Source organism: Protopterus annectens, chromosome 2.part1 (genome assembly GCF_019279795.1).
Source record: "Protopterus annectens isolate FY-2018-M chromosome 2.part1, PAN1.0, whole genome shotgun sequence".
NCBI lineage: Eukaryota > Metazoa > Chordata > Ceratodontiformes > Protopteridae > Protopterus > Protopterus annectens.
Window position 1 is genome coordinate 637,101,597 of NC_056729.1, and position 27,885 is coordinate 637,129,481.

Genomic DNA, 27,885 nt, shown 5'->3' on the forward strand with positions numbered 1-27,885 from the left:
GGAAAGTGGGAATCCAGAGTGAGAAGCAGTTGGATCTCCTGCTGTAGCAGGGAGAAGGTCCTACAGGGTGAGTTTCAGGTGCCAAGTTGGAAAGGGTGTGCAGCCTGAAGGATGAACAATCTTCACAGGATGTATTTAAATGAGCTACCACCAAACAAATGCACTTTTAATGTGGGTCCTATGGAACGATATTACGACCACAGGTTTTACACTTCTTAAAGCAGGATGCCTGGCCAACCATAACCACCTAACAGATGCATAACAATAGTAACAACCAGAAAATATACATACACGTGTGCGTGTAAAACTTGACTAACAAAGCTCTATCTATTATATTTTAAATATTTTAGATATTACTTCTTTTCCCCAGAGGTATTCCCCTGAAGAAGTAAAAAGTAGGTAAAAGGGGAGGAACAAGGGGGAAACCTGCCACTACTTGGAGGAAAAAATAGAGACATAAATTTACTTAAGCCTGTCATAACAAGACAGAGTACAAATGAAAGAGTAATAGTTAATGCTGAAAACCATGCAAGCAATCAAAGGCATTTAACTTGCTATGTCCAAAAAAAAAAAACAACACACCTGAAAAAATTAACCAAACCGAGCCTTGGTGACCACAGTTATCTCTTGGGCAAACAAGAACTGGGGGGGCTTCTAGGGTGGTAGATCATTGGAGGAAGGAGGGAGCCTGAGTCTTGGAGCCAAAAGTCTAAATTTGATGGCCTCATATCTCATGTACCCAACTACTGAGGAAGATGGAAAAAACATCAGATCAAAAATGTGCAATACTGAGGAACCTTATACAATCTATCTGCATTTTTAAGGGGCAGCAAGCTAGCTATCAGGCAGTTATAGGTTGTAATAAAAACATCTTCCACTGTTGAAAGAACAGGGGAAACCGAACTAGGTTCAGGAAATTACAGTTGTAATTATCATATAGTACAGCTGTGTAAGTTGAACTTACCATAACAGTAGATGTTAGAATGATCACTCCTGTAGTAGCCTTAGATATACAAGTAATATCCTTCCACTCACTCAGACTTTGCCACAGCTTGCTTTCTTATATTTTGTATTTCTTCACTGCCATCTTCTATTTTGTATACTGTGATTTATTTTCTTTACACTGTGTTTTACTTGTATTGTACTTTTAATTGCCTGTTTAAACTAGGAAAGAGACCACAGCTGTGGTCAAGTAAGGTTAATTACCTGTGAACTAAACCTTCTATTTAAGGGTAAAATAAAATGTTTCAAGGCTTTACTGGAAAACCTCACTCAGACTCTGCCATAGCTTGCTGCAACAGAAAGCTGAATTTGTTTTTGGTTTCTTATATTTTGTATTGCTTCATTCCCTTCTTCTATTATGTATATTGTGAATTATTTTCTTTAATCTGTGTTTTACTTCTATTCTGCTTTTAATTGTGTATTTAAACTAAAAAAAGGACCACAGCTGCATCGTTTGTGAGTTGCATAGAAATTGGGCTTTTCTCCACCCTGAATTCATACCTCTCAAGTGTACCTCATTATGAGGAACGCACCTCATTTTGAGTCTTAAAAGTTTCATGTTCCTAAAAGTTCCACAATGAAAGGGCTGGTCACAAATTCGGTGTTAGGAATTTTTTAAATGGTATCCACGGTAAATAGAGGTAAATCATTATAATTCATTAAAATATATTTTTTGTAAGTGAAACCAGTACATTTAAACCATCCCATGAGCTTCCTAGTTGAAGTTGTTAGTGTGCTGTTAGTATGTGTTCCACATTATGCCCATTTGTTCCACATTATGACAGCAAGTGTTCCTCATTTTGGAGACAGAAGGTTGAGAGCTATGATCCCTGATGTGGTCATGTTTTAAAATTCAACTGTCTTTATAGCTGCCTGCCCCTTATGTTAATTTGGCCACCCATTTCTCTCTCTCCACTTTCATTGGCTATTGTGACTAAGCAAAAAATTATTATTTTTGTGAAATCTCTCCCCTTCAGCTAATTAAATTTATTGGCCATCCCACTGTATTCCATACAGCCAGAATACAAAGTGCCCAACCCCTTCCAATCTATCTTGCTCTTTTAAAATTAGTGGCTCTCCACTAACATAGCCAAAGCTCAAGATACTCCCTCTTTCATATCTAACTGCTTAGCGCACACTGCAATTCTTAGGATATTAACCCATTTTTTCCATTTAAAATCTGAAATATCTACTCCAAGACCACCAACTATTGGACAGCCGCCATTCTACCTCTCAGAAGTCATCTTGGGATTAGGGCTTCTATTTTGCTCCTGGTGACAGAAGGAGCAGAGGGACATTATTTCCTGGAGGCAGCTGATCACCAGAAAGGCTAATAACTGCTTCATAGGTGCCAGCTTTGAATTTGTGCTTATATCATGCTCCTGGCGAGAGAAGGAGCACAGTGCATTTATTCCAGACCGTTTCTGATTGGTCAGTGTCTGTGTGACTTTCTTGATTGGTCTTGTTGGTATTCAAGGCATCTAACAGGAAAAGGCTACAACAAGCCTACAGACCCTTGCATCTTCTGGGACAAGACTGCTGATCAACAAAGAGCCTGTATCCATGGGCAGACATGTTGAAATGACTGAAAAATGAACCTTGACAGAAGGACAAAAAAGGCCACAGGATAGTAACTCACACAAATATTTTAAAACTGCAGAACAACTAGCCCTGAATGGGTGCTGTTTATGTTGTTGCCAGCAACTAGAAAACTTTTTCTATTTGCCAATATATGATTTTCTAGTAGAAGGCTTTCTTGCCTCCATTAGTGGCTGCTGCATGTCATTAGAAAACAGGTGCTTAAAAGAAATTAAGACCCTATTCAACCAGGCAGTCAAATGACGATGACCTATGTCTGTGTATATCAAACATCCCCGTTCATGTATGAGCAGATCCATTCTGTGATATTTGCCTCTGGTTATTTCCAAAAGAAGGGGGAGCCATGGCTGCCTGGGCCAGAAGGGAGTCACCACAATGATACTGAGATTACTTCTAATTCTTCAGAAGTACCCTGGATATTACTGGAAAGGCATACAGGAGCATTCCCTTCCAAAGAAAAGGCATCTGTCTTCTAGGCCTTCTTGCATGGAGTCCTGGAACAGAATTTTGCCAGTTGATTGTTCAGAGAGGAGGCAAAGAGGTCAACTTGAGGAACTCCTCACAGATGGATCAAATCTTGGAAGACCTCTGGATCTAGTTTCCATTTGTGAGGACCTGTCCTGGTCCTGCTCAGTTTGCTTGCCACACAGTTTTTCTCTGATGGACTGTAGGATGCCTGTAAAGCAAGACTGCGCTGCTTAGTGATATCTCAAGGTAACATGGCTAGTATGCAAAGGGGGTATGACCTGGTTCTTCCATTGCTTGGTGATGTTATCACATCACTGTGGTATTGTTTGTAACCACCTGAAGAGGTCCTGGGGACCAAAGATGGTTCGGAGAACTGAGTGCCTTGATTAGGGCAAGCATTTCTTTGATATTTATGTGCTTGCATCTGTCATTGGTGTCCCACATGCCCTGTACTTTTATCTCACCTGAAACTGCTTCCAAGCAAAGTCTGAAGCATCTGTGGTAACGGACTGCTTTTTGGCATGGAGGGAGACGGGAAGACCTCAACTTAAGGATATCTGTTGTCTCTACCAAGTGATTTCTCTCCTGACAAATCCCAGAACTGGGATCTGAAAAGATAAAGGGTGTTGATGTTGTAACCAAAGGGACTTCAGAATCCACTGTATCTTTCTCATGTGGAGACTTGTCAGAGGTATCATGAGGATCATAAACGCCAGGAGAACCAAACTCCAGACTTACTCCCTCACAGTGACTGAAGTCTGAGTGGAAAAACATAGAAATAGATCTAAATAAAGACATATATTTTTCCTGTGATAGAACTGATGTGTCTAGTTGACATCCCAGGAACATAATCCTGTGTGAACATAATCCTGTGTGAGGGAGTCAAGAAAGACTCTTGAATGTTCGCTTGGAATCCCAGCTTGTGCAAGTGACCTCTCACACAAGTGAGAGATTCACGGCATTTTGAAAAAGACTCTGCAAAGATAAGCAAACCATCTAAATATGGAAAAACATGGATACCCTGAAGCCTGCAATGAGGTACAACTGGAGCTACACATACCGAGGACATACCTGGTGTAGTGAATAGTCCAAATGGTAAATCAGAAAACTGATATGTGATCCAGACACACAAAACCTTAAGAAATGCCTGAAGTCTGAATGAAAAAGAATGTGATAAGCATCTTTTAAGTCTAGTGTTACAAGGAAACTTGAAAGAGGAATAAGAGACCACAGGCTGTGAAGTGATACCATTCTGAATTTGGGCACTATCACGGACAGGTTTAGGAAAGAAAGCTCCAGAACTGGTCTCAAAGTGTTTTCTTTCTTTTGGACTAGGACCATCCTTGAATAAAACCCTTTTTTCATCTGGAAAGGAGGAACTGGTTCTATTACTCATTGGGACAGCATGTGATAAAGAACAAGTGGAAATCTGATCTGCAGGACAGAGAATGGCCCCCTGGAAAGGAGGAATTTCCTCCCAATGCCATCTGTAACCCTGATGAATGATTTTCGTTTGTCCGAAACAATCTGTTGCCAAAGAGAAACATGGAGATTCAGACTTTCTGGGGAAGAAAGAGGAACAGGGTGGGAGGGGAACACAAGGTCTCTTGAATAGTCAGACTTGTTGGAGTATCCTTGGTTTTGGGAGGTTTAAGACTTTTTGTTACCGCCTTGACACTTCTTAAACATCTATTTACATGCATTCTGTTCAGACTATTTATTCTAAGTTTTGCCAAAATTAGAGGAGCAGAAAGAAAATCCTTTGGACAATTTGGAAAAGGAAGGCTGAAAAAATCTTAAGAGATCCCTGGATCAGCTTGCCTCTTTTCATCACACATTTTGATCACCTTTACAGCAGTGGGGCCAAACACTAAATTTCTATCCAAAGGAGAATTTAAAATCTCATTTTTATCACCTGGAAGGTTCTGAGAATGCAGCCAAGCAAGCCTCCTTAAACCGTACCAGTGGACATAACCCTGGAAGAATTATCAACAGAGTCATAAACACACTGCAGACAATGAGTAGTGACCTGTGCAGAAGAAAAAACTAAGTTAACTAAAATGGACTTTTCTTCACAGAAAGAAACTTGTAGAAAAAATGTTCCTCATACTTTCACAATATGTCATAATAAACCAATATATGAGCCTGACAATTTAAAATTATGACATTCAAAGCTGCAGAAGTACACAATTTTCCCCATACATATCAGTGATTTTCCCATCATTTACGAAAGAGCAGGATAGGAATTAACCAAGTGCTTAGCAACAGAGGAGTCAACTAAAGCTACAGCTGCTGGGTCAAGTTTGGGAATGGTGTGTAAAAGTCTAAGATACTGACGAACTTCATACATCCTATCTGCCCTTCAGGGACACCTGACTGAATACCAGGAAAATTGCTGGCTGTAAGACACACATCCTCTAAAGCAGATAACACAGGAGGAATGGGTGTAGGTTCTGGAAAATCCCTCTGAAACAACTCATAATATTTTAGAGGGACTGAGAAACCTCGGTGTTCTCCCACAGAAAACACTGGGACATTTTAGCAATAGTCTCACAGAAAGAAACACCCTCATAGGGAGAATCACAAAGAGAGCTCTCCTCTGAGCCCAAATCAGAAACCTGAGATCAAAACCCTGAATCTGTCTCTGCATCTTCCTGGTCAGATTCAGAATCGTGAATCGCTTCAGGAAAGGAGGCACCCCTCTTTCTTTTACTGGAAACTACTCTACAAGTAGGGTCACTAGTCTGAATCAAACCCTAAGCCAGTCCTAGTAAACTACTCCTTTCCAAAGAAATTTGAGGAGGAGTATACATGCTTGGTTTTCTGTCTCTTTTTGACAGGAAAAAATGGGCTAACCATGTTAGTAATGGCAGCTGCTACTTCCATAGGGATGGCAACAGCATTCTGACAAACGGGGAAAATCTCCCTGTTCCTTTTCCCAGGGCCAACAAGAGCGGTTATCCCTTGTCCACTGAGGGGGACCCAAAAGCCAGAGGACATGTCTAACCCCTGGTCCTTAGTAGGTGCTACACCAGAGGGATCAGGGGTAAAAGATTAAGTGGTCTGAAATAAAACAAATGGCCACATCAGACTCACCCACCTGCGGCTGAGGTAAATTCCTAGCCTGCTGGGGTGGCAAAGGCCGTTTGCTTAACTTTTTATTTTTGTGGCTGGGAGAAAAAAATGACTATGGGAGTGATAATCTCTTCCATGATCATGCCAAAAATGATGCCTCTACCTGGGGAAAACAAGCAACAATGCTAGTAAAAGTATCAGTCCACAAAAGTTACGTTTTCGACCAAAAAAAAAAAAAAAAACACAGTAAAAAGTACTTTCAAACACCCCACAACCTTAAAATAAACTATTTCCCCACAGAAAATGATTTATCAGTTAGACAGTACCACTTTTAAACTAAGAAACAATGAATACTCCATTTAAAAGTACATTACAGTCTTGAGACAATCCATTAAAACACAGTACTCCTAGCTTTAAAATAGCTTTCCTGAAAAGGAAACAAATAAAACATCAGTAACAATTAAGAAAATTGAATTTTTTTCCCAAAAGGGAACTTCTCTACCCAGCTAAGGGCAGCAAAAGCCAACTGTTAATCATCAGAAGCCTCAGATGAGTGTACTCTTCATCAGCAGTAAAGCTCTGAAGGGCTTCACGCCCAAACTTGTCTTTTAATCAGCTCAGCTTGAGCTGTTTGACAGTTTAGGGATGTGGAAGGTACCCTGAAGCTTTGGAAGCTGGCTGGCTGATATTTCCTTGGCTAGATATAAACCCTATATCTAAGGCTACAGTAGCAGTGATCAGTATTATTGTTATTATTTGACATTTGTTTACAGGGAGGTCCGACTGGGCCATCAGCTCATTTTCAGCAGAGGCCTGGGGAGGAAAGCTCCACATACAGAAATACTGTTCTATTTGATTATTTACAAGTAAATTAATATGAAAAACTATTTATTTAAAGACAGTAGAATATCATTATGTTCCCAATAACACAATCTACTCATTCTAGATATGGTTTCAGCAAAAGACAATCCTTCTAATGGACAATCAGAAGAAACGCTCTCCTCAGAATCGGAGAGTAAATTACCCGAGGAAAGAAATGAAGTTGTCCCCCACAACAGTCTTCCTGTTCAATACCTTGAAAATCTTCAGAAAGTGAAGAATTTATTTTTCCTCTTACCAGTAACACTCCCATTAGAAGTGACAAGAGCCTAAACTAAACACTGAGCTAGGTCCAGTACATCACTCCTGACCAAGGTATGGCAGGTGATGGAAATGTTAACCTACGTCTTTTTTTCCACAGGAATTCTGACACAAGCAGACAGACTCCTGACAGGAAAATCATCCCTTGAGGACAGGCATCCCAGTCCAGCTAGGCAGAGAGGCATTTCTTGCTCCTTCCTTCGAGGCTGACAAGAGTGGTTCTCTCTTGCCTACTAAGGGCAATCCAACAGTCGCAAAGGATGTGTCTAACCCCTGGTTCATGGAGGTTGCAGAGACTACCCATGAGGCAGCCAAAGATGAAGGTTTGAGGAGCCAGAAATTGTTGCAGCAGATTCATCCATTTGCAGCTAAAGCAAATTTGCAGCTGGATGAAGTGGCAAAAGATGTTTGGAAATTTTATTCCTTTTGTGACTTCAAGAAGGAAGAACCAAGGAACCAGTACACTGTCCCATAGAGAAACTGAAAATGCTTGAAGCTCAGTTAAGACGAACACCAGTAGTACGTAGATTTTTCCACCATAAATACAGTAAAAAGTACTTACTAAAAATCAAGTTATGTTGTGGGTAAGAAAATAAACAAAAACAAAAAATGTCTGAGGCGTTTTCCCCAGATGGGGGACTTTTCTGCTCAGCAATGGAGAAGCATTAACTGACTGTTGATTGGACGGTGAAAAGCTCTGGAGGGCTTTTTGCCCAAACGGTTAGGTTTTCTTCAGCTTGTCAACTTGATAATGCTTTGGGCAAAAGGAAGGTACCCCTTAGGCTTCAGATGCTGGACAGTTGTTACATCCTATGCAGGATATATAACCCATACAGTCAATGCAACTGCAGCAGTGATCAAATAATCATAGGAGATTACTAGGCTATCAACAAGGTCATTTCAAGCCTAGCCATTTCATCCCAATGTAATACCATAGAAATGCTAGTCAATACCCAAAACTGCATTTAATGATGATTGCCCATGTCCAGGAGGGTTGTTGGCTCTATCACTGGTAAGAATTTAGGATGCCCCATCCACTTATCCAGGTTCCTCTTGAACACTGTTGAAGAGGTGCTCCATTTCACATGAACTGGTAGCCTGTTCCAAAGATGCGGCAGTCACCGGGAGATAAATCTGTCCTTCCAGCATGTCCTGGATCGGGTAGCCCAAGTCCAATATGATTTATGGATATGCAGCAAGTTCATTAGGTTTGGGTCTTGGATTGCTCTGTAGGCCAGGCATAACTCTCCCCTAATATGTCTATACGATGCGGAGAACAGTAACAGGGACTTTAGTTGGTCTGTGTAAGCCACCTGCTGGACCCCCTTGATTTTCTTTGTTAGAAATCTCTGAGGTCTCGCTAGTTAGTTGCTGTAGATGCTTAGTACAGTACATGCCAAATGGGGTGTTATACTCAGTTATGACCCAGATAAATATCAAGTACAGAGAGAGGGGTTATAACTTCTTCTGCTCTGGAAGCAATGCCTTTACTAATCAAGTGTGCCATGTAGAAAGCTTTTGTTACTACAGTAGACACATGGTGGTCAAAGTTATGTTTGCAGTCAACATGTGATCCCAGGTCCCTCATCACTTCATGGATACTTAGGAGTATTGTTGTTGATTTAATGGTGTGAGGGGACATTGTTTGCACTGAAGGGAATGATGATGCATTTCTACGCATTCAGTTTGAGACTGACTAATACTTCAGTTGTCTGTCTGAACAAGACCCTCCTGGAGTATACTGACATCATTTGGGGATTCAATGACTGCACCTAATTTGCAGTCATCGGCAAACCTGGTCAGCCACAACCTCTTATCATCATCATTGTGGATTAAAATCCCTTATCCTGCTCCTCTGCAGGGGTAGTCTTTTTATGCCCCCCCCCCCAGACCAGAAGCAGCCTGAAGAGGGGCAAAGCCACCTCCACTTTTTCTCCCAGAATGGTGGCACTCCCATAAAAGGGGGAGAGGAGATTAACCATATTCAGGACTCTGAAGAGACTATATATAGGTAGTTTTCTCACTCCCATAAAAGGGGGAGAGGAGATTAACCATATTCAGGACTCTGAAGAGACTATATATAGGTAGTTTTCTGTCATGTGGTCCTGAATAAAGTTAACTGACCCCCTAGAATCAAGGGGGTGTGCGGAGTTGAGGGAAGAGAACAGATTTAACTGGCAGAGCCAGGACTTCTCAGACTGCCCAATAAAATTACTTCCAGGAGATCTCTCTGATTTGCCCTTCATTTGCCCTGCCACTTATTTTCAAAAACTCTTCTCTGTTGCACCTGCTGACCCCTGTTTGTCAATTGTAGTAAGGCAGTTACTCTTTCTATGTTCTTCAGTTTCTCTTCAAGCTTTTTGAAGATAACCTGTGCTGGGGAAACAAGCAAGTAACATTTCAACCAAGTGACAAACTTCTGGTGAAGATTAAATGTTGCCCTTAGATATCTTGCAAGAGCTGCATCCTTAGGCATGCTCTTGACAACCATGTCTGTAGCAGCTCCCTGTATACCATAGCTTTAAACATACAGTGTACTAAGTCTACCCACATTCTGTGATTATGGGAACATCTGATTAGTTGCACCTTCAGGATCTCATCAGGGATCTCTCCTTCTGCATCCTTTGTTTGCTTTAAGCAATTTGCTGCTATTCTTACCTTCATGGCTGTTTTATTATTGTATTGACTCATTGCCTGGTTTCACCATAACTGTTTTACAGTTTGTGACCATTTTTCCTTTTTTTTCTTCAGTTATTTTCCATCATGCAATGCTCTGCCTCAATGAAATTCTTTGCAGAATGCCCCTTGACGTCATGCAATACATTTCACTAAGGCTGTTCAGCACATAAAGGTGATTCTGAGAATTAGACTGTTTTTTTCAGGGATATCAGTGATGTCCATGTTGCTGATTTAACTTCTGAAGCTGGAGTTCTATACCCTTATTTGAGTTTTGCAGACATTCATGACAGCGATGTTGCTGATGATGAGACTATGTGTGAGTTTTGCAGACGTTCATGACAGCGATGTTGCTGATGATGAGACAATGTGTCCTCCACCAAATGTAGTGAAAGGCATTTGGGAATCACAAATGCTACCTGTTCAGCTAGGCTATAATTTATCTTATTTTATTTAACATTTGTTTAATAAATTTATTTATTTATTTTGCTGCTGATTACTAAATGGAATTATATAGGATTGTTTAATTTCATTTTGTGGTTATATTTACTGTTTTCACTGCTGGTTTATGGCAGTACACTGTTATGTATGAGTGGTGGCAGTAGTTTGCTTACTTACTTACTTACACTTGGCTGGGTTAGTCCAACTAGGCCAAAAGCCGCTTTTCAGGCAAGACCCAAGGAGGCATTCATTCTAACTAGGAAAAATATCTGTCTAGGGCACTGGGGAATTTACCCTACTCTTTTCGATATTTGCTGTGGTATCTTTTATATCCACTAGAGCTACCACCAATTCAGGCAGATGGGGACTTGGTTTAACATCTCACATGAAGCATGGCTCAAACGAGCAGCACCCATTATACTATATTAGAGAATGGGTTCTGTATAACAGTACCCTGATTGGAGAACAAGCATTCTCCAGTAGGGTATTAATGTACAAGTAATGCCCTCTGAAAAACGAGTCCACTGCTTCATAGCAGCATATCAAGCTGCCGTGGAGCTTGGACTGAGAAATTGGAATGGCCACTATTATTTTATGCTCACTAAGCAGCACTTCTGCTGTTTACAGAGTACAAAATGTAAAAAAAAAAAAATTCTGAGAGAGTGACAGAGATAGGCTGAAAAAGTGTGTGTGTTTGTGTGTGCATGCATGTATGAAAGTAAGAGAGACAGATGATTGAAAATATATAAAATCGGAAAAAAAGTATGTGTATTTATGTTGTCTGCAAGTGTTAGCGAATGCGTGCATGAAAGCAGCAGAGTGTGTGTGTGTGTGTGTGTGTGTGTGTGTGTGTGTGTGTGTGTGTGTGAGTGAGAGACAGAGAGAGTGAACGTGTGTGTGACAGAGAAAAAGTGAAGAGAGAGTTCGAGTGATCCCTGGCAGGATCACATAGAGCTTTGCATAACTCCTGACCATACCTCTCTGCACAAGAAATCTGGACAGAGCCACAAATAATGAGAAAACAAAGGGGTAAAAATAGGGACATATTTCAAATACTGTTCTTATAAACTTACAAAGTTGCTAGATAACAGGGTTGTCATTAGCATGCATTTTTCTGAAGCAGAGGTGTGTGTGTGTGTGTGTGTGTGTGTGTGTGTGTGTGTGTGTGTGTGTGTGCGCGTGCAAGTGAGATTACTGCTGGCAGCAGCAGTAAAAAGGTTTCCATACCTCTGCACCTTTCAGATGAGGAAATCTGGATAAAGACTAAAATAAAGGGGGAACAAAGGTTCTAAAACAGAAACAGATTTTAATTATTGCTCTAATAAAATTACAAAGTTGCTTAAGTAAAAGATTTACGTTAACATGAATTTTCTGAAGGAAATAAAACTCTGAAGCTCAAATGTATGTCATTATTTAGTAATTTCAATCTCCAATGACTGCCAACCAAATGATTTAGGAGTAAGGGACAAAAAATAACGGAAATACTGGGTTATTTTTTCAAATGTTATATTTTGGATGTAAAATGCTTCTTCCAACACCATTAACATATAGTACAGCAAGTTTGAAAAGTTAGGCATAGAAACTATTTTACATCAAAAATATATTAAAAAATACAGCAATAAAAAATTATACACACTTAAAACACAACAATTTGACAGAGAGCCCATTCTCTAAGCTCAGTAATGCCCTCCAGGGTGTGCATTGTGCAATTAATGTCCTTCCAGGGGTGTAGAGGCCCTCCGAACACCCCTGGGCAGCCATTAAATTACAAATTCACACACTATCAGGCATTATTGCTTGCTTAGTGTCAGTACTAAACATAAATTAACCCAACTTCTTGGTGTGGGAATAGAACCCACAGTCTTCTGCACCAAAAGCATGCATGCTACCTGTTGAGCACAGAGACTGCAGTATGCTTATGGTTAAAGTGCTTTTGTTTGCTGTGTAGGGAAGAAAATTAACAGTATGCATCCATGTGAAAATTAGCTATGAATGTGAAATCAGGAATGTACTTATCCTCGGAAACTATTCCTCACATATTGTTATACATACACACAACTTGTTCTTTGGTAATGCAGTGAAGTTTGGTGCATTATTTAAACTCTTCTGTATGGATTGTGAACTTTTTTTTCTGAACAAAATGTTGTATGAAATGCAAAACAGGTGCACAGTTCAACTTATGAGGAACAAAAGATTATTCCTAGACCTATTCTGAAGGTGACAGAGAGAGGGTGGCATGTTCGTGCTGGAAGTAGATCACAGAGAGACCGACAATTAGGGACACTGTGCAATATTCTGGACAGTTGAGAGGTATGCACAACCCAACTATCATAATACCTTGGGTTTAGATGTCTGAAAACAAGGCAAGTAAATAATGGCCTCGAGTCAACGCTGACTCATGGTGACTCTATGGAAAGCAGATTGCTAAGCTTTTCTTTCATACAAACACTGCTGCAGTCTGGGGAGCAATTGCACAAGTTTTGAACTCGGGTCTACTAGTTTGTAAACCTGTGCCTTAACATCAAAGCTATCAGGATAGGGTAAATGCTTGAAAGCAAATACATAAATAAATAACTATTTCCATAGAAACTAAAATTCATGACTTTTTTTTTAATGAACTGCAGCAGCTATGAAGCTACTGACAATACACCACAAAGATGCATCTAGTACTACCACTGAACAAACCTAATGGTAATACCTTGAAAAGTAGCGCCATGCAAACTAGTACAACACCAAGTGCAATACGATTACAAAACTAAATGCGAATGCATTTAAATTGCTTTTATCCCGTCACATTTGAAGTCCAGGAAAAAAATAACGGCAAGTCTCATTAAAAAAAAAAAAAAAAAAAAAAAAAAATGACATACTCCATATTTCCAGCTCTACTTTAACACTGTTCATCCAACAACACATCACTTATATCAATGGAAGCCAGGTCTTACAGCTAGGAAATAATGCCACCAAAGAAAGCATAAATAACAGCTGCCATTGTGGTGAGCAGTACTGCTAATGTAACACATGCAAAACAAAACCAGAACACTCAAAATGTGTTACAAATCACTTTAAGGATTTCCCTCTGATTCTGAGCCACATGGGTCTGGCAGCTGATAGCACTAAAGACCAGGGAAGCACAGATATAAACCTTCTTCCCACAGTAGTCAAGCCTGCTGTTCTCATTATCATTTGGAAGGGTACTGTAAAGAACATGGATCCCTTGGCAACATCCTCAGAGAATACTTTTATACGTTTTACAAAAAGTACTGTGAGGTTACTGGGTCTTGTAAAATCGGTCGTGCTGCTTTTTTTTTTTTTTGGGGGGGGGGGGTGATGCAATCTGGCTCAACATGCAGCCATAAATGTATCAACAAACTTATTAAACATAGGAGGCACAGCAACAGATATAGGGTCACCCATGCCTAGTATGTCTAGGTGCCTCATTAAGTTTCAAAGCCTCCTTTGATTCTTGTTTGAACTGCTCCCTCATGAAACTGAAGATCTCTCCAAATGACACATCCTGTAGAGAAAGACCCAAAGGAAACAGTCTCCTTGTTGTAAAAGTCATAATGCAATGGAGAAGACATCTGTGAGGTGTAAGTTAGGTCATCTTCCTTTTCAGAAGAGTAATCAGACTTTCTTTGTGGAGAGGATCCTCATTTCCTCTTGGCAGGCAATGTGCTTGTGATTTCTGCCACAGTGGGAACAACTCTGCCACACTTTTAAAATCCTGTAATTACCCTATTGGGTGAGTAAATGGGTGTAGCTAAGGAAATATTTTACTGAGCTGGGGTAAGTAATGACAAGTGCTGCCACATACAGTGCCCTGCAAGACTTGAGTCACAATAGAAGTATGCTACTTGGACAGTTATGTTTTTGGAAAGGCCATACAGGAGGGAGTTTTCACCTCTGCTGCAAACACAGCTGAGAAGCAGAAAATCTGTTCTGATAAGTGATTCCCAGAGTTACACTCACTAACTGAGAAGTGGGACAAGTGGATGTTGGAGGTGGAATGGGGAAGAAAAGTAAGCGGGTACATATGTTTTGGGAGTGTAATGAGTTGGTAGACTTTAAAAATTCCCTACAGAATACTCTGTCAGAAATACTGACTGAGTAAAAGGTATAACTAAGGAATTTTTTTGAGCTGGTATACAAGGTCTGAATTGCCTAGACAGAGTAAAACGTTAAGTTTAATACTGGTGGTTGCCAAAAAAGCAATTACTAAAAAATGGAAATCAAAGTCTAAACCAGCAGTATTTGAAGTAGAGACAAAAGAACTGGAAGTGGGACCTTTAGAAACGGGTAGGAGCAAATTACAATGGAAACTGTAGGAACAATACATTCAAAATAATGTTTTGGAGGAGGAGTGAGGTTTAAGGGAAAGCATGCATTGATCAATTTATGCAATGCTGCTTTGATGATAATTACAGAGAAGAATATATGTGATGTATAATGTCAGCAACTGGGAATATGTTAACAGGGTTTGTTTTTGTTTTCTTTTATACAGAATGTATGTTTGCCTGTCTTAAGTTATGATTCAATAAAGGCGTTACAAAGAATTAACATAATTGGTTGGGAAATCTGCTTTCCTCTGGGAGCCACAGTTTCAATATAGACACTAACATCTGCCAACATGTGCTAGAGTAGCATCTGATTACAGCACTCCTGCCATGCAGAAAGCACCCTGGGAGGAAATGCTAGGAACCACTGGCACATGCCCACCTCCTGAGGGACTAGGTAGAAACTGCCTGGTAAAATAGAACATTCTCAAGGGACTGGGTAATTACTTCTTCAGTGACAGACTCCTAGGGGCTACTTGACATTTAGACAGCAGACGTCACTTTCAATGAATTTCTTGTAGTGTTATTTTCTTTGTGGTTCTTTATGTGGCTGCGGGTCAGCTGGGCCTCCAAGGCAAAAACCTTCATCAATGCCTACCACTTCTGCGCTATACATGCAAAGAAGTTTCTCCATTTCTATGGGGTTTTCTTTTGTAACTCATGTAAATTTGGCAATCCAGCACATCTGCAAGGTGGGACTCTCCTAGACTATATAAGCACTTTGAATGATAATCTTTGCCATGCAGCAGTTATGACCCCCAATTGATCATAATTCCTGCAGCAATGTCGGTTATTATGAACATATCACAGCATCTGGAAAAATAGCCGAGAAAGAGTACATAACTCTCAAAATCCCAACCATTTTAGAAGCCAGGAAGAAGCAAGGGTAAAGTTCCCCACCTTAAAAGCAGCCAGTGAAAAATTAATCACATCTTTCTCCTCTAGAAACAGTGAATACATGACTATATACACACATACTAAATGCATACTCTTGAGTTTCTTTATAGTCACAAACGCAATTAAACTTACCTTATTCATTACCACAATGAAAGGAAGCTTGGTTTTATACAGAATGCTGAAATGAACAGAACATAGCACTGTTAGTGTGAAACATTCACTACATTTAAGTAACACTAGGCAAATTAAATAGCTAAATGACTGCAAATAAATACATGGTGAGAACAGAAAAACAAGTTCATTATAACTTGGGGTCTTCACAGACAACCAATGCTACTCAACATTCTACTTTTCTCAACTACTTTTATCTGTCATCAAATGTCACAAAGCCTGCATTATTGTGGTTTCATAACACATGCCAATGCAGCATCTTTGTCACTCTTTTGTTAACAACAATCTTGCCTCGTGTGTCTTGTTTATTTTACGCTCAAGTCTTTTAATCTATTAGCCTATTTCCAGCCCCACAATGCATGTATTGGCCCACTTACATAACGTGACTTCACTTTTCATTTTTATTATGCTGCTTTTGAAAAACTGTCAAAAACCTTTGCTAACAACAGTTTTCATTTCCAAGAAGTCTATGTATTGGTTTATTGGTATTTTGGCTACTTTATTTGCTGTCCCTAAGGTTGTATCTTAAAAATGGTTTGACATATTCTATTGATGGTAACAGAAAATTATAATGAACACTCATAACCAGTCTTTTAAACATGACTCGGATCAAACGCAACAGAACACCTATACCATGACTGTTAATGTGAAAATGCTTATTTCTATGCCATATTTTTCTGTTACAACATTCAGAAATATTGAATATCTTAATGTCATACAAAAACATGCCCTGTCAGGCACACTAGGATCTCTATTCAACCACAGCCTCCAGACAAGATTTGTCCCTAGGGAATGGGAGGACTGCAATGGTCAGTCACCTACACAAAGGGGACCTTCAACAGACCCAGGGAACTACAGACCCATAATTTTGACTATTCTTGTATACAAGGCCATGGAAAGAATTATCATGGACCTGATAAACAAAGAGATAGGAAATCTTCAAACACTGGACCCATCCCAGTTCAGTGGTGGACTTCTTCAAAAAGGTCACTAAAGCCATGGACGAGGCCAAAATGGTACATATTGCTACCCCAACCTGGCAAAGGCATTTGACACAACGCATCATTCAGGTATTATAGACAAACTCAAAAAATGACATATACATTCTTATGTCACCTGATGGATACCTAAGTGGCTCAGAGATAGGACACATGAAGTTAACATGGGGGAAATCCACCTCCAACAAGAGGCCTGTTACTAGTGGTGTACTACATGGCTAAGTACTGTGACTTCAGAATACACTTCCCTGAAATCAAGGCAAATGTAGAGGGACTTTGGCTGACCTGATTGCTAACTACTGCAAGCTAGGAGTAATCACTGAATCCCTAAAGATGCAGATATCCTACAGGAAGGTCTTACACAGACAAACAACTGGTGCCAGAACCATGGCATAACACTCCATGAAAAACAATTATGTCACCTGATGGATACCTAAGTGGCTCAGAGATAGGACACATGAAGTTAACATGGGGGAAATCCACCTCCAACAAGAGGCCTGTTACTAGTGGTGTACTACATGGCTAAGTACTGTGACTTCAGAATACACTTCCCTGAAATCAAGGCAAATGTAGAGGGACTTTGGCTGACCAGATTGCTAACTACTGCAAGCTGGGAGTAATCACTGAATCCCTAAAGATGCAGATATCCTACAGGAAGGTCTTACACAGACAAACAACTGGTGCCAGAACCATGGCATAACACTCCATGAAAAACAATGCACAATTATATTCTTTGGGAAGACTATCATCCCTGCAAATTGCAACAATAACTCTCCCCTAAAAGTAGACTGAGTGGTAAGGGGACTCACGTTGATAGTAACCTGAATTTTGATCATCATGCGTCCATGGTGGTGAGAAAAGCAATCTTCTTGGCACAACTTATAAGTAAGGGCATGGCATCCAGATCCAAGGCAATCATAGCCCAGTATACTCAAGCCTCATTAAAATAATAATCAAGTACAATACACCCTTCGGCAGGTACCTGACTAGGCATCTGCAACAGTTTGAAGCTGCCATAGGGATTTCTCACTAAAGGAATACAGGGTATAAATAGCATGTTCAATGCTGACTGCTCTGCAACAGTTTGAAGCTGCCATAGAGGTTTCTCACTAAAGGAATACAGGGTATAAATAACATGTTCAATGCGGACTGCTTCAAAGCAATGTCGCTGTACTTGGCCTCCTACAGAATACTACAGAGCGATCTATGCCTAACATACAAGGCATTCTCCAACCCAGCCTTACTGGATCTATTATGCATTTGCAAAACAAACAGCACTAGAATTACCCGATCTAAGAATCTAAACCTAGTCTATGACATACACAAAACATGTTGGACAGCCAGGTAAGTGTCTCAGAGATTACCCCTTTTCTAGAGCATAATTCCCAATCGTGTGAAGCACAGCTCTTTCCTAAGCCTATTTAAATGCAATTTGGACTGATGAATGGAAAATTGCAAATTCACCCCTGGCTTGTTGCCCATGTCTCTTATGGACAGGAGTAGCTTGTAGATGCTCTAATTCACAGGCATAAGCCAAAGCCATTTTTGTCCTTGGGCATTGATAATTGGTAAAACTGAGGTACACGTGGCTAGGCATAAAAAGGCTCTAGGGTTGTTAGCAGAGTAACTTCATATGATCTTATAAATGCATAGTGTTTTCACCACTGATGTTATAATGCAATGTCATTTTGTTCCTGGAAGGTTTCAGTGTTAGTCACCCTGCACAAAACTGTCAGCTGCATTTTTGTTCTAAACAAAATATTTTGGATATGCTGCTTTTTTATATGTTGTGAAGTCCCCACTCTGTGCTAGTAATCAAGGAACCTGAATCCTCACCACTTACACTATTGAGGAATGTTCAGTTGGAATACAAATGGATAAACTCAGTATTTCCAGCTGCAGACCTCTCTGCATCAAGCACAATTTCTCTTAAGAGCACATAAGGAATAAAGTCAGTCCAGGTCTGGATTTCTTTACAACTGTCTCCCTCCAGAGACCCTCGGTGGCTCCCCACTAGCACAGCTATAGGTTTAAGTCCTCAGCTGAGTGTCCAAGTCCTCCAGCATCCTATCTGTGAAACCAGTGCTTTGTGTCCCTGCTCCAAGTAGCTATCTCACATACATACATGCGCGCGCACACACACACACACACACACACACACACACACACACACACACACACACAAACTGTGAGATTTGACTTCCACATTCACACACACACACACACGTGGGAAAGGCTGGCACAGATTTACTCGCCGTGCCCCCTTCTGCCCAGACAACAAGGTAGTTATCCTTGCCACCAGACACTACAAAGCCAGCTACCTAAGGGTCTTGCAAGGGTTCCCAATTATACTGGGTGAAATTAATATTAATAGAAATGGTAATGCTGACCAAACAGCCAGGCTTCAGTATTGGCCACAGTGTCACTAACAGATACAAGTACTATCAAAGTTAAGCTATACTCTAAAGGACCAGCCACAATGAAAAGCTTAAATATATGTAATACTAAATAATAAAAAAACGTGAAAATATGAAATATCTACTTACAGTAAACATCAAAGTTTCAATCACAGGAAATATTAAAAATAACAGCTGGAAAGAATCACACGGTTACAGAAAACAATACTTAACTATTCTCACTATATACTCCTGACTGATTGAGAATTACTGTTCCTTCTTACTTAACAGAGCAAGGCAAGATGAACTAAGTGAGGGATCCTGCTATGTCAGGTTCCAAGAAACAGACTGCCCTGAGACTTCTGTCTCACCTAATATTAAGGCATTATTTCTGTACAGAATGACATCATATACATCTGGTCATCTGACGTCTGGTTCTCATGCAACCCCCCACTGCTAGAAACTGCCAGGATTTAGCACCTACATGTCAATAATACACACAAGAGCATTGCTCTGAACTGGTGCACCTTCTGTAAGTCATAAAACAATTGCAAACTTCTACTCCTCCTACATATACTAACAAACCATGGTTCTTACAGACACTGCGTCTCTGGCTTCATTCAAAACTGTGAGATAACATCTTTATGACCTAGGCCCAGTAATTTAATTTCCAAAGTTAGCTGGATCTGAGCTTAACCTCTTCTCTTCCAGTATCCTCTGTTAACATATATATTTAATTTGGTTACAATACAGTCAGGACCCACTGCTGATACATTTTTAACACAAGCAACTTTACAAATCCACTTTCAACATGACCATCTGTACAAATCAGTTTGATATACAAATGACATGCACAAGTCTTTACAGAACTCCGGCTAGCTATACTGGCATATGTTACACATCAACTGCTCTACCTCTCCTGGCATAGCTGGCAATAGCTCACATTGTCACATATCTAATGCATTAATTTTGCGACAATAACAAAAATATGAGGAAAGGAAGGGAAATAAAAATGAGAGACACAGAACTGCAGTCAGGAAACACTGTTTTTAGAATATGAAACAACGTCTCAAACACAGCATAAACAGTAATTACAATTTTTACAATAAAACAATTGACAAAAAGATGAGTGTGTCTGCCAAAAACACTAGAGATATTCAAAACCCCTTAATATTGCTTACACTTAGTTTTGCTGAATATGTTCTTCTGAAGCATAACTAGCCATTCTAGCAACTTTCATTGAAACTATGTAAAAAGAAAAAACACCATCCTACAGTATCTAACACAAAAGTGCTAAGCATTTCTGAATACCCCCACACTTTCTAAATATGCTGACATTTTCTGGCTCTCACAAGCACAGTATACAGAATACCTTCTAAACTGGGGACAAGTAGCAAATCTCTAGGTCAGTTATGAAGATTGGTGGTTTTCTTCACAACTGTTGATCAACTGATAGTCTGATTAATGTTTTTGACACTGGAGAATCTAGACAGGGAAGGATGGGAGTCGGACGCTGACAATGGTTTACCCATCCCAGAGGGAGGGTACTGGAGAAGTCATTACAAGAGGTCAACACTGGAGAAGGCCCAGGATTACAATTAAAGCTACAGACTCTGGGGAATGACAGACCACCAAGAAGCACAGCTGTGTAGCCAATGGGGTTGGGGTATTTTTAGAAGTACACAAAATAAATATCCTAGCCCTACTGAATGATAGCTTTTGGATCCCTCTCCCAATGTCTTTGGATGCTGCAGTCTGCAGGAACAAGTTGGCTACAGAAGGGACAAGGGAGGAAAACTTGTAGGTTTTGGTTTTCCAAGACTTACAAGTATTTCTTAAGTCTGGAAAATCCCTCAAAATACTGCTATAATATAACATTTAGTAAAAACGGGTGCCAAAGTACCATCACATTCTCCACATCTCCAGCAAAAAGGATGTGATTTGTTATATATTTTGCCAGTCTAGACTGTCTACAGAAAGTAATGTGAAGGATAAACCAAACAATTTTCTCCAGAAATGGTGATCTGAAAAGTCCAGTGGTGAAGAAAACAGTTTCCTGTTCAACTTTATGGGAATATTGTCAGAATATTATTAACAAAATTCCACCAGTCTCCAAAACAGAGTTTTTCTATTATTATTATTAAACATTTAGTTACTGGTATCTTTTTAAATGTTCAAATTCAACTTTAAGTGCTTTTAACAATGATGAAAAACGGGTCTATATTAGATAGTCGAAGTTCCGTAACTCCGAACACCTAATGGTCGAACTATTAAGTTCAAAGTTACAGAACTTCGAATATACAAAAAAAATATTACACAATGTACAAAACAATAAGGGCAAGCCCCCCTGCACCCATAACATTACTTAAATATAACAACTTAGTATAGTTTCATAGTATAGTACTAGGCTATCTGCCCTGGGGCATTTGTAAGCCTAGACATAGTGATGTGGCTATTGCCACTCCATGACATGGTACAAAAATGTGCAGAATAAATCTAGAATACTATGCCTCTGTCTAGTAGTGACACAATGAAGGTCCCATTGTATAATATAATATAACTCCGAGATCGCACCACACTGAAGTGAATGGAAACCTCCGCTTACGGAGATTTCCATTCAAACACTCAAACTTTTACAAATTTGAATGTATGGTCTTGACCATATGTGGTTCGAACTTGTAAAAGTTAGACTACGTGAATGGAACCCATGAAAAAGAGCATACAACAACATAAGATCAAATGGTAAGCAGTACAATGAACATATACAGAAACATTTGGCAGTTGGCTTACTGGATTAAGGAGATGTTAATTAGCCATTTCCTGTGGTCCAGTGTTGAAAGATTTGATTCCCTCAGCTTTCATTACCTAACTGTGTGACTATAAGCAAGTCACTTAACCAAAAAACACTCTTGGGCTGAGTCTGTAAAGGGTCCATGAAGATCAGTGCACTACCCCATAAAACAAATCCAGGCAAACATAAAAATACAATGTTAAACCCATAATTTTAACAACAGTAAATGAGAGCATGCCTTCTGCCAGAAAAAAAAATGTATAAGGTAAAATACCATAAATAAGTAAGACATGGATTGGAAAATTAACCTAAGTCAAGAACGCTAAAGAAAAATACAGGACTGACTGACCCCACACTGATCAAAAACTACCTTAATAAGGTCTTCAGAGAACTGTGAGACAGAAGAATGTAGGGCATGCCATCAACCACCACAGCAACAGAGTCCACACGAGAGGCCAATATCCAAAGGAATAGTATAAAAAAGTTATGGACTCACCACAACGTTCCACCTGTGCTATCTATTTTCATTCTTCCTCAACTTATGGGTTCGGATTCAATCCCTCGGATCAGACTCAGCCACTGCAAAAGCTCATGGCAACCAGAAAACTCTCAAGATACTCCCTTACCCACAGTGCACCAACCCCAAGTACCTCAGATCTTGTTTACAAATATCAGCAGAAAGAAGTAGTGAATTACAAATGGAGAAAACTATACCTGGGAGCCATGTTCCAAGGAAGTGGCACAATTAGAAAAACACTCACTCTTCCAGAGACTACAGGGTAGGGGGCTAGTGAGATGGGAGTTGATAAAGAATAAAAATAGACAACACAGATGGAACGTTATAGTGAGTACATAACTTCTTTATCTGATGTTATAATCCATAAGCCATTTGGATAAAGTAATTTTGGCAACAGGTTTTCCTAATTTTATGTCAGAAAAAGACAAATTAACTGGTCAGTCCTTCTAATACTTTCTGTTCTGTGCAGGTAAAAATGTAATTGCCTGTAGAATAAATGCAAAAATGTAAAAAAAAAAAGTCTGGGGAAGAAAACCAGCCAATTGATAGACTGATCAATAGACTATGACACCACTTTAGAGAGAAAGGAAGCATTACCTTCTTACAATGACTGTCTTTGTGAAAGATCTGATAAGGTGGTTTCGAAGACCAGGCCTGAATCTCTGAAATTCTTCTAGCAGAAGTAATGGCTACTAGAAAAATTGCTTTCCAAGAGAGATACTTTAGTTCACGTTTAACTGCTGGTTCAAAGTGGGGTTGGGTAAGTTGTTGTAAAACCAGATTAAGATCCCATGGGATCTCTAAAAGGAGGTCTTAGAAGAAAAGTACCCTGCAAAAAGGTTTTGCATAGTCTATGGGAGGCAACAGAAATGTCTTCAAATCTTGTGTGAAAATATGAGATTGCTGCTATATGCACCGTCACTGTGGAGGAGCCAGCTCCATCTTCAAAACGTATGGCTAAGAATTCAAGGATAATATGCAAAGGGAGTTAAAATGGATCATTATACTTGTGGGCCCAGTAAACAAATCTTCTCCATTTACTGGAGAAGACTTTACATATTGATGGTTTATGTGAAGATAAAAGTATCTCATGGACTGGAGAGGATAGCACGGTTGTCTGACTATTGATGGAAATGGAGAAGCCAGGCAGTCAGCCTGAGCTTTGGTATCGCTGTATGAATCATGCCTGTTGAATGAGACAGGAGGTCTGGAGTCAGATCCAGAATACATGGTTGGTGGAGTAAGTGATGCCAAAGGAAGGGGGACCAAATCTGTCGAGGCCAAAAAGGTGCAATGAGGATAACTTTGCTCTTCAACATAGCAGCTTTCTGCAGAAACTTGGAAATTAGCAAGAATGGTGGGTAAGCATAACGAAGGATGGGGAGGGCCAATCATGAAGTAGGGCATCCCTCGGTGACTCCCCATGTGGGGGGGGATCAGGGCAAAATAGCTGCTGCACTTGCTGTTCAGGGGAGAATGAAAAGACTGCAGCAAGGCTGGCCCCACTGATGAAAAAATCATATCCGCCACATTTTTGTTGAGAGACCATTTGTGAGGTAGGAGAATGCACCTGCTCAGCTTATCTGCTATCACACTGAACTTCACCATCATCAGAGGGCAACGTCACCCAGGAGGTAGACAGGCCGGAACTGAAAATCTCCAGGAAAACAAAACTCCTCCGAAGGGTTGCTGGACTTCCAGCCACCTCTCTATTTCAGGATTTCAAGGATGTCTCCAAACTATACATTTTCAGGAGGTGACCATGGGGACCCTTCACTTTCATGAAAATCTGTATCTTCTGTGACTGATTCCTTGGGAGAGTCAAGTGTTTCCTCTTTCATGTTCTCTTCTTAGGGACTTCCTCAGTGGGATGCTGCAGGAAGATATCAGAAAAGGTGGAAAAACCCTGCTGGAAAGCCTGGGGTTTTGGTATTGGCTGTCCCTGTGGAGAGGGTAAGTGAGACTCTAAGCAAAGAGATGGCAAATCTGTAGACTGAGGAACCATGGAGAAAGGAACCAACAGTCTTTGTCGAGGATGCTGACAAGATTCTCTCCAGGACCTCAAAGGCAGATCCCCCCAGATAGGAACAGGACCTTGGATCTGTAGGGGCAAGCCTCTGGACTGAAGTCTCTCCCTGCTCAGAGGAAAACTCCCCCAAGGCTGAAGTTGGAGCTAAACTGTCCAGTGCCAAGGCCCAGAGGTGTAGAGACAGCTCTAAGAACTTTGGAGTCAACTGTGACACCCCTGACCTGACAGGGCAGCTCCGGCTCAGAGATCTCTCCAGAGCCAATGCAACAGAAGAGCACAGAACAAACTTCACATCAGAGGATAAAGATATTCCCAGATCCAATGCAGGCCAGCCTGGACGACTCGGATCCAATATCTCCAAGACACAGTATGGAGTCAGAGGAGGAACTTGCACAGAAGTAGTGGAAGGTTGGATCTTCTGACCAAAAATGGGTATGAGTTGATTGAACACTTGACATGCTCTGTGCAGACTGAATCCTTCTCACTAACCTCTCCACATCATCTTCCACAAACCTCCTAGAAGAGCAAGTGGACTCAAGGGAGGAGACCTAGGTCTCTTCAAAACCCTGAATGGAACAAGATCCACTGAGGGAGAGTAGCTGGTCCTTGGAAGGGGTGTGGAGTGAGCTGGGAGATCCAGAGAAGTCTGATATGATAAATGCCTAGGCCTCTTAAGCTTCAGATCAGATTGTGAAGTCAAATCTGATAGCTCCTTAGTCAGATGTTTTGGATCAGAGTGTGAAGTCGGATCTGACAATTTTGTAATTTTCTTTCTAGAATCAGATGAGTTAGTCAGGTCCAAAAGAGGTATTTTCTTTAATTTCCCAGACGATTTAGTAGGAGCTGTTGTGGTACTGGGAGAAATGGTCTTTTTAGTTTACTCAGGGGAAGCTCTAGATATGGCCTCAGAAAGAGAGGAAGGAATTAGCCCTTTAAGAATTAATTTATTCTTATGCTCCACCAGAGCTCCAGGGTTGAAGGAGTGGCAAATGGAGCAGTCCTCCTGGAGGTGATGAGGTCCTAAAGAATAAACACAAAAAATGTGCATCTTAAAGTGGTATTTTGTGACCACATTTTGTACATATTTTTGAAACCAGCTGGTTTCTCTGCCATCCTGATATGGAGAAAGGTATCTTAATAGAAATATAAAGATATATTTAGAAATATATTCATATATATTTTTTTATGAAAAAGGGGAAATAGTACCAATGAGGGTATAAAGAGAGAAAAAAATAACTCCAAAGTGTAAGGAAGGGAGAGAGTACTAACAATAGTGCAGAAGAAGAGTACAAAAGGGGAAAAATATAAAAGGTTTTAAGCAAAATAAGTTTAAACAGTAATAAGACTAAAAAAGGAAGAAAATGAATTTTACTAAAAAAGGAAGAAAATGAATTTTAAAGAGAAAAAAGGATTCACTCTTCTTAATTATTAAGAGTCACTCGAGAGCACTGTAACACAAAGTCTTTCTCTGGAAGTGACAAACGAGATCTGAGGTACTTGGGGTTGGTGCACTGTGGGCAAGGGGTTAAGCTTGAGAGTTTGCTGGTTGCCACAAGCTTTTGCATTGGCCGAGCTGGTCTCGAGGGATCAGATCCAAACCCATAAGTTGAGGACAGAATGAAAATTGACATCTTCAGATCAGACGTTTCCAGATGTACCTGTGTAGCTATTAGCGCTAAAAGGCAAACCGAAATGCCCAGCATTGAAGAAGAAGATGAACTGAAACAATAAAATGAGCACATCTCAAATAAGGTGCAGTTGTTTAACTAAAACACAATTTTTGTGGGTACTCCTTAACAACAATTTACCAAAAATCATACATCTAACAGAAATCTCATGTTTAAACAACATTCCATGCAGTGGTGTTTTTTTAACAAGAAAAAAAGTGCCATTGAATAGCAGATTTTTTTCTAATTAGAAAATAAGACCAGTTTTGTCATTATACATTGGCCTCTTCAGTCAAACTATACCATGTTTTTGACGCTGTAAGACTTGTATTGATCTTACAAGTGGTCATACAAACCAGTACAAAAAGCACGTTAACACACACAATTTTTATACATATATGTATATATATATAAATATAAATATATATATTTATAGACATAATTTAAAAATGTAATGTATAGCTCATTTGTCTACATCAAAATATATACGTAAACTACTTCAAAGCAGATTTACAAAAGTATCTTATTGCATGACTATATGTGCACAAATAAATTTCAAGTCATTAGGAAGACTCATCAACAACTAGGATAAACAGTGCACCAGTACTTAAAATTCATCTTTTCTCATACTTGTGCAACAAGAATGTTTTTGTAAATCTGGCAGATTAGAAATAATTCTATATATTTTTATAAACAAACAATGCACCTTGATGTTGCTGTACATCTTTATATATTGCACTAGTAGTTTTTGCACCCAATAGTTGACGTATATGTTGCCCGCATATGTCACTTGGCAGAGGTTTTACACCGGATGCCCTTCCTGACATAACTCTCCCTATTTAACGGGGCTTGGGATGGCACAAAGACATGCACTGGCTTATGCATCCCCAGAGTTATGACAGGCACTGGGGGACAGTGAAGAGTTACTGAATAGCTGGGTAACTACAGCAGAGCTGGTAAGGTAGACGGCTAGAAAGGTGCTTAGTGTGACATCTGGACAGAGGAAGGAGGTCAAGGAGACCTGGTGGTGGAATGAGGAAGTACAGGAGTGTACACAGAGGAGGCAAAGATGAAGTGGGATTGTCAAAGAGGTGAAGAAAGTAGACAGGAGTATAACAGATGAGGCGCATGGCAAAGACAGTGGTGGCGAAGGATAAGGGTAAGGCATATGGAGAGTTGTATGAAAGGTTGGACACTAAAGAGACAGAAAAGGGCCTGTACCAATTGGCTAGACAGAGGGACCGAGCTGGGAAAGATGTACAACAGGTAAGGGTGATAAAGGATAGTGAGGGAAATGTACGCACAAGCGGGGAGAATGTGTTAAGCAGATGGAAAGAGTACTTTGAAGGCTGATGACTGAAGAGAATGAGAGAGAGAGAGAGAGAGAAGGATGGATGATGTGGGGATAGTGAATCAGGAAGTGAAACAGATTATCAAGTAGTAAGTAAGGACAGGTATGAAGAGAATGAAGAATGGAAAGGCTGTTGGCCCAGATGACATACAGTGGAAGCATGGAGGTGCTTAGGAGAAATGGCAGGGAATTTCTAACCAGATTATTTAATGAAATCTTGGAAAGTCAGAGGATGCCTGAGGAGTGGAGAAAAAGTGTTTTGATACCCATCGTTAAGAATAAGGGTGATATGCAGAGCTGTAGTAACTACAGAGGGATAAAACTGATCAGTCA

The 27,885-nt window shown here is 40.1% G+C and overlaps 1 protein-coding gene across 1 annotated transcript in view; it reads right to left on the reverse strand.

The window, feature by feature from the left end:
* The window catches only part of GPN1 (GPN-loop GTPase 1), a 423,847-nt gene that overhangs the window by 219,334 nt on the left and 176,628 nt on the right, over positions 1–27,885 (reverse strand). Inside the window, exon 8 of the mRNA XM_044062376.1 lies at positions 15,765–15,810. Within this exon, the coding sequence (XP_043918311.1) occupies positions 15,765–15,810 (46 nt within the window). The remainder of the gene's footprint in view (positions 1–15,764; positions 15,811–27,885) is intronic.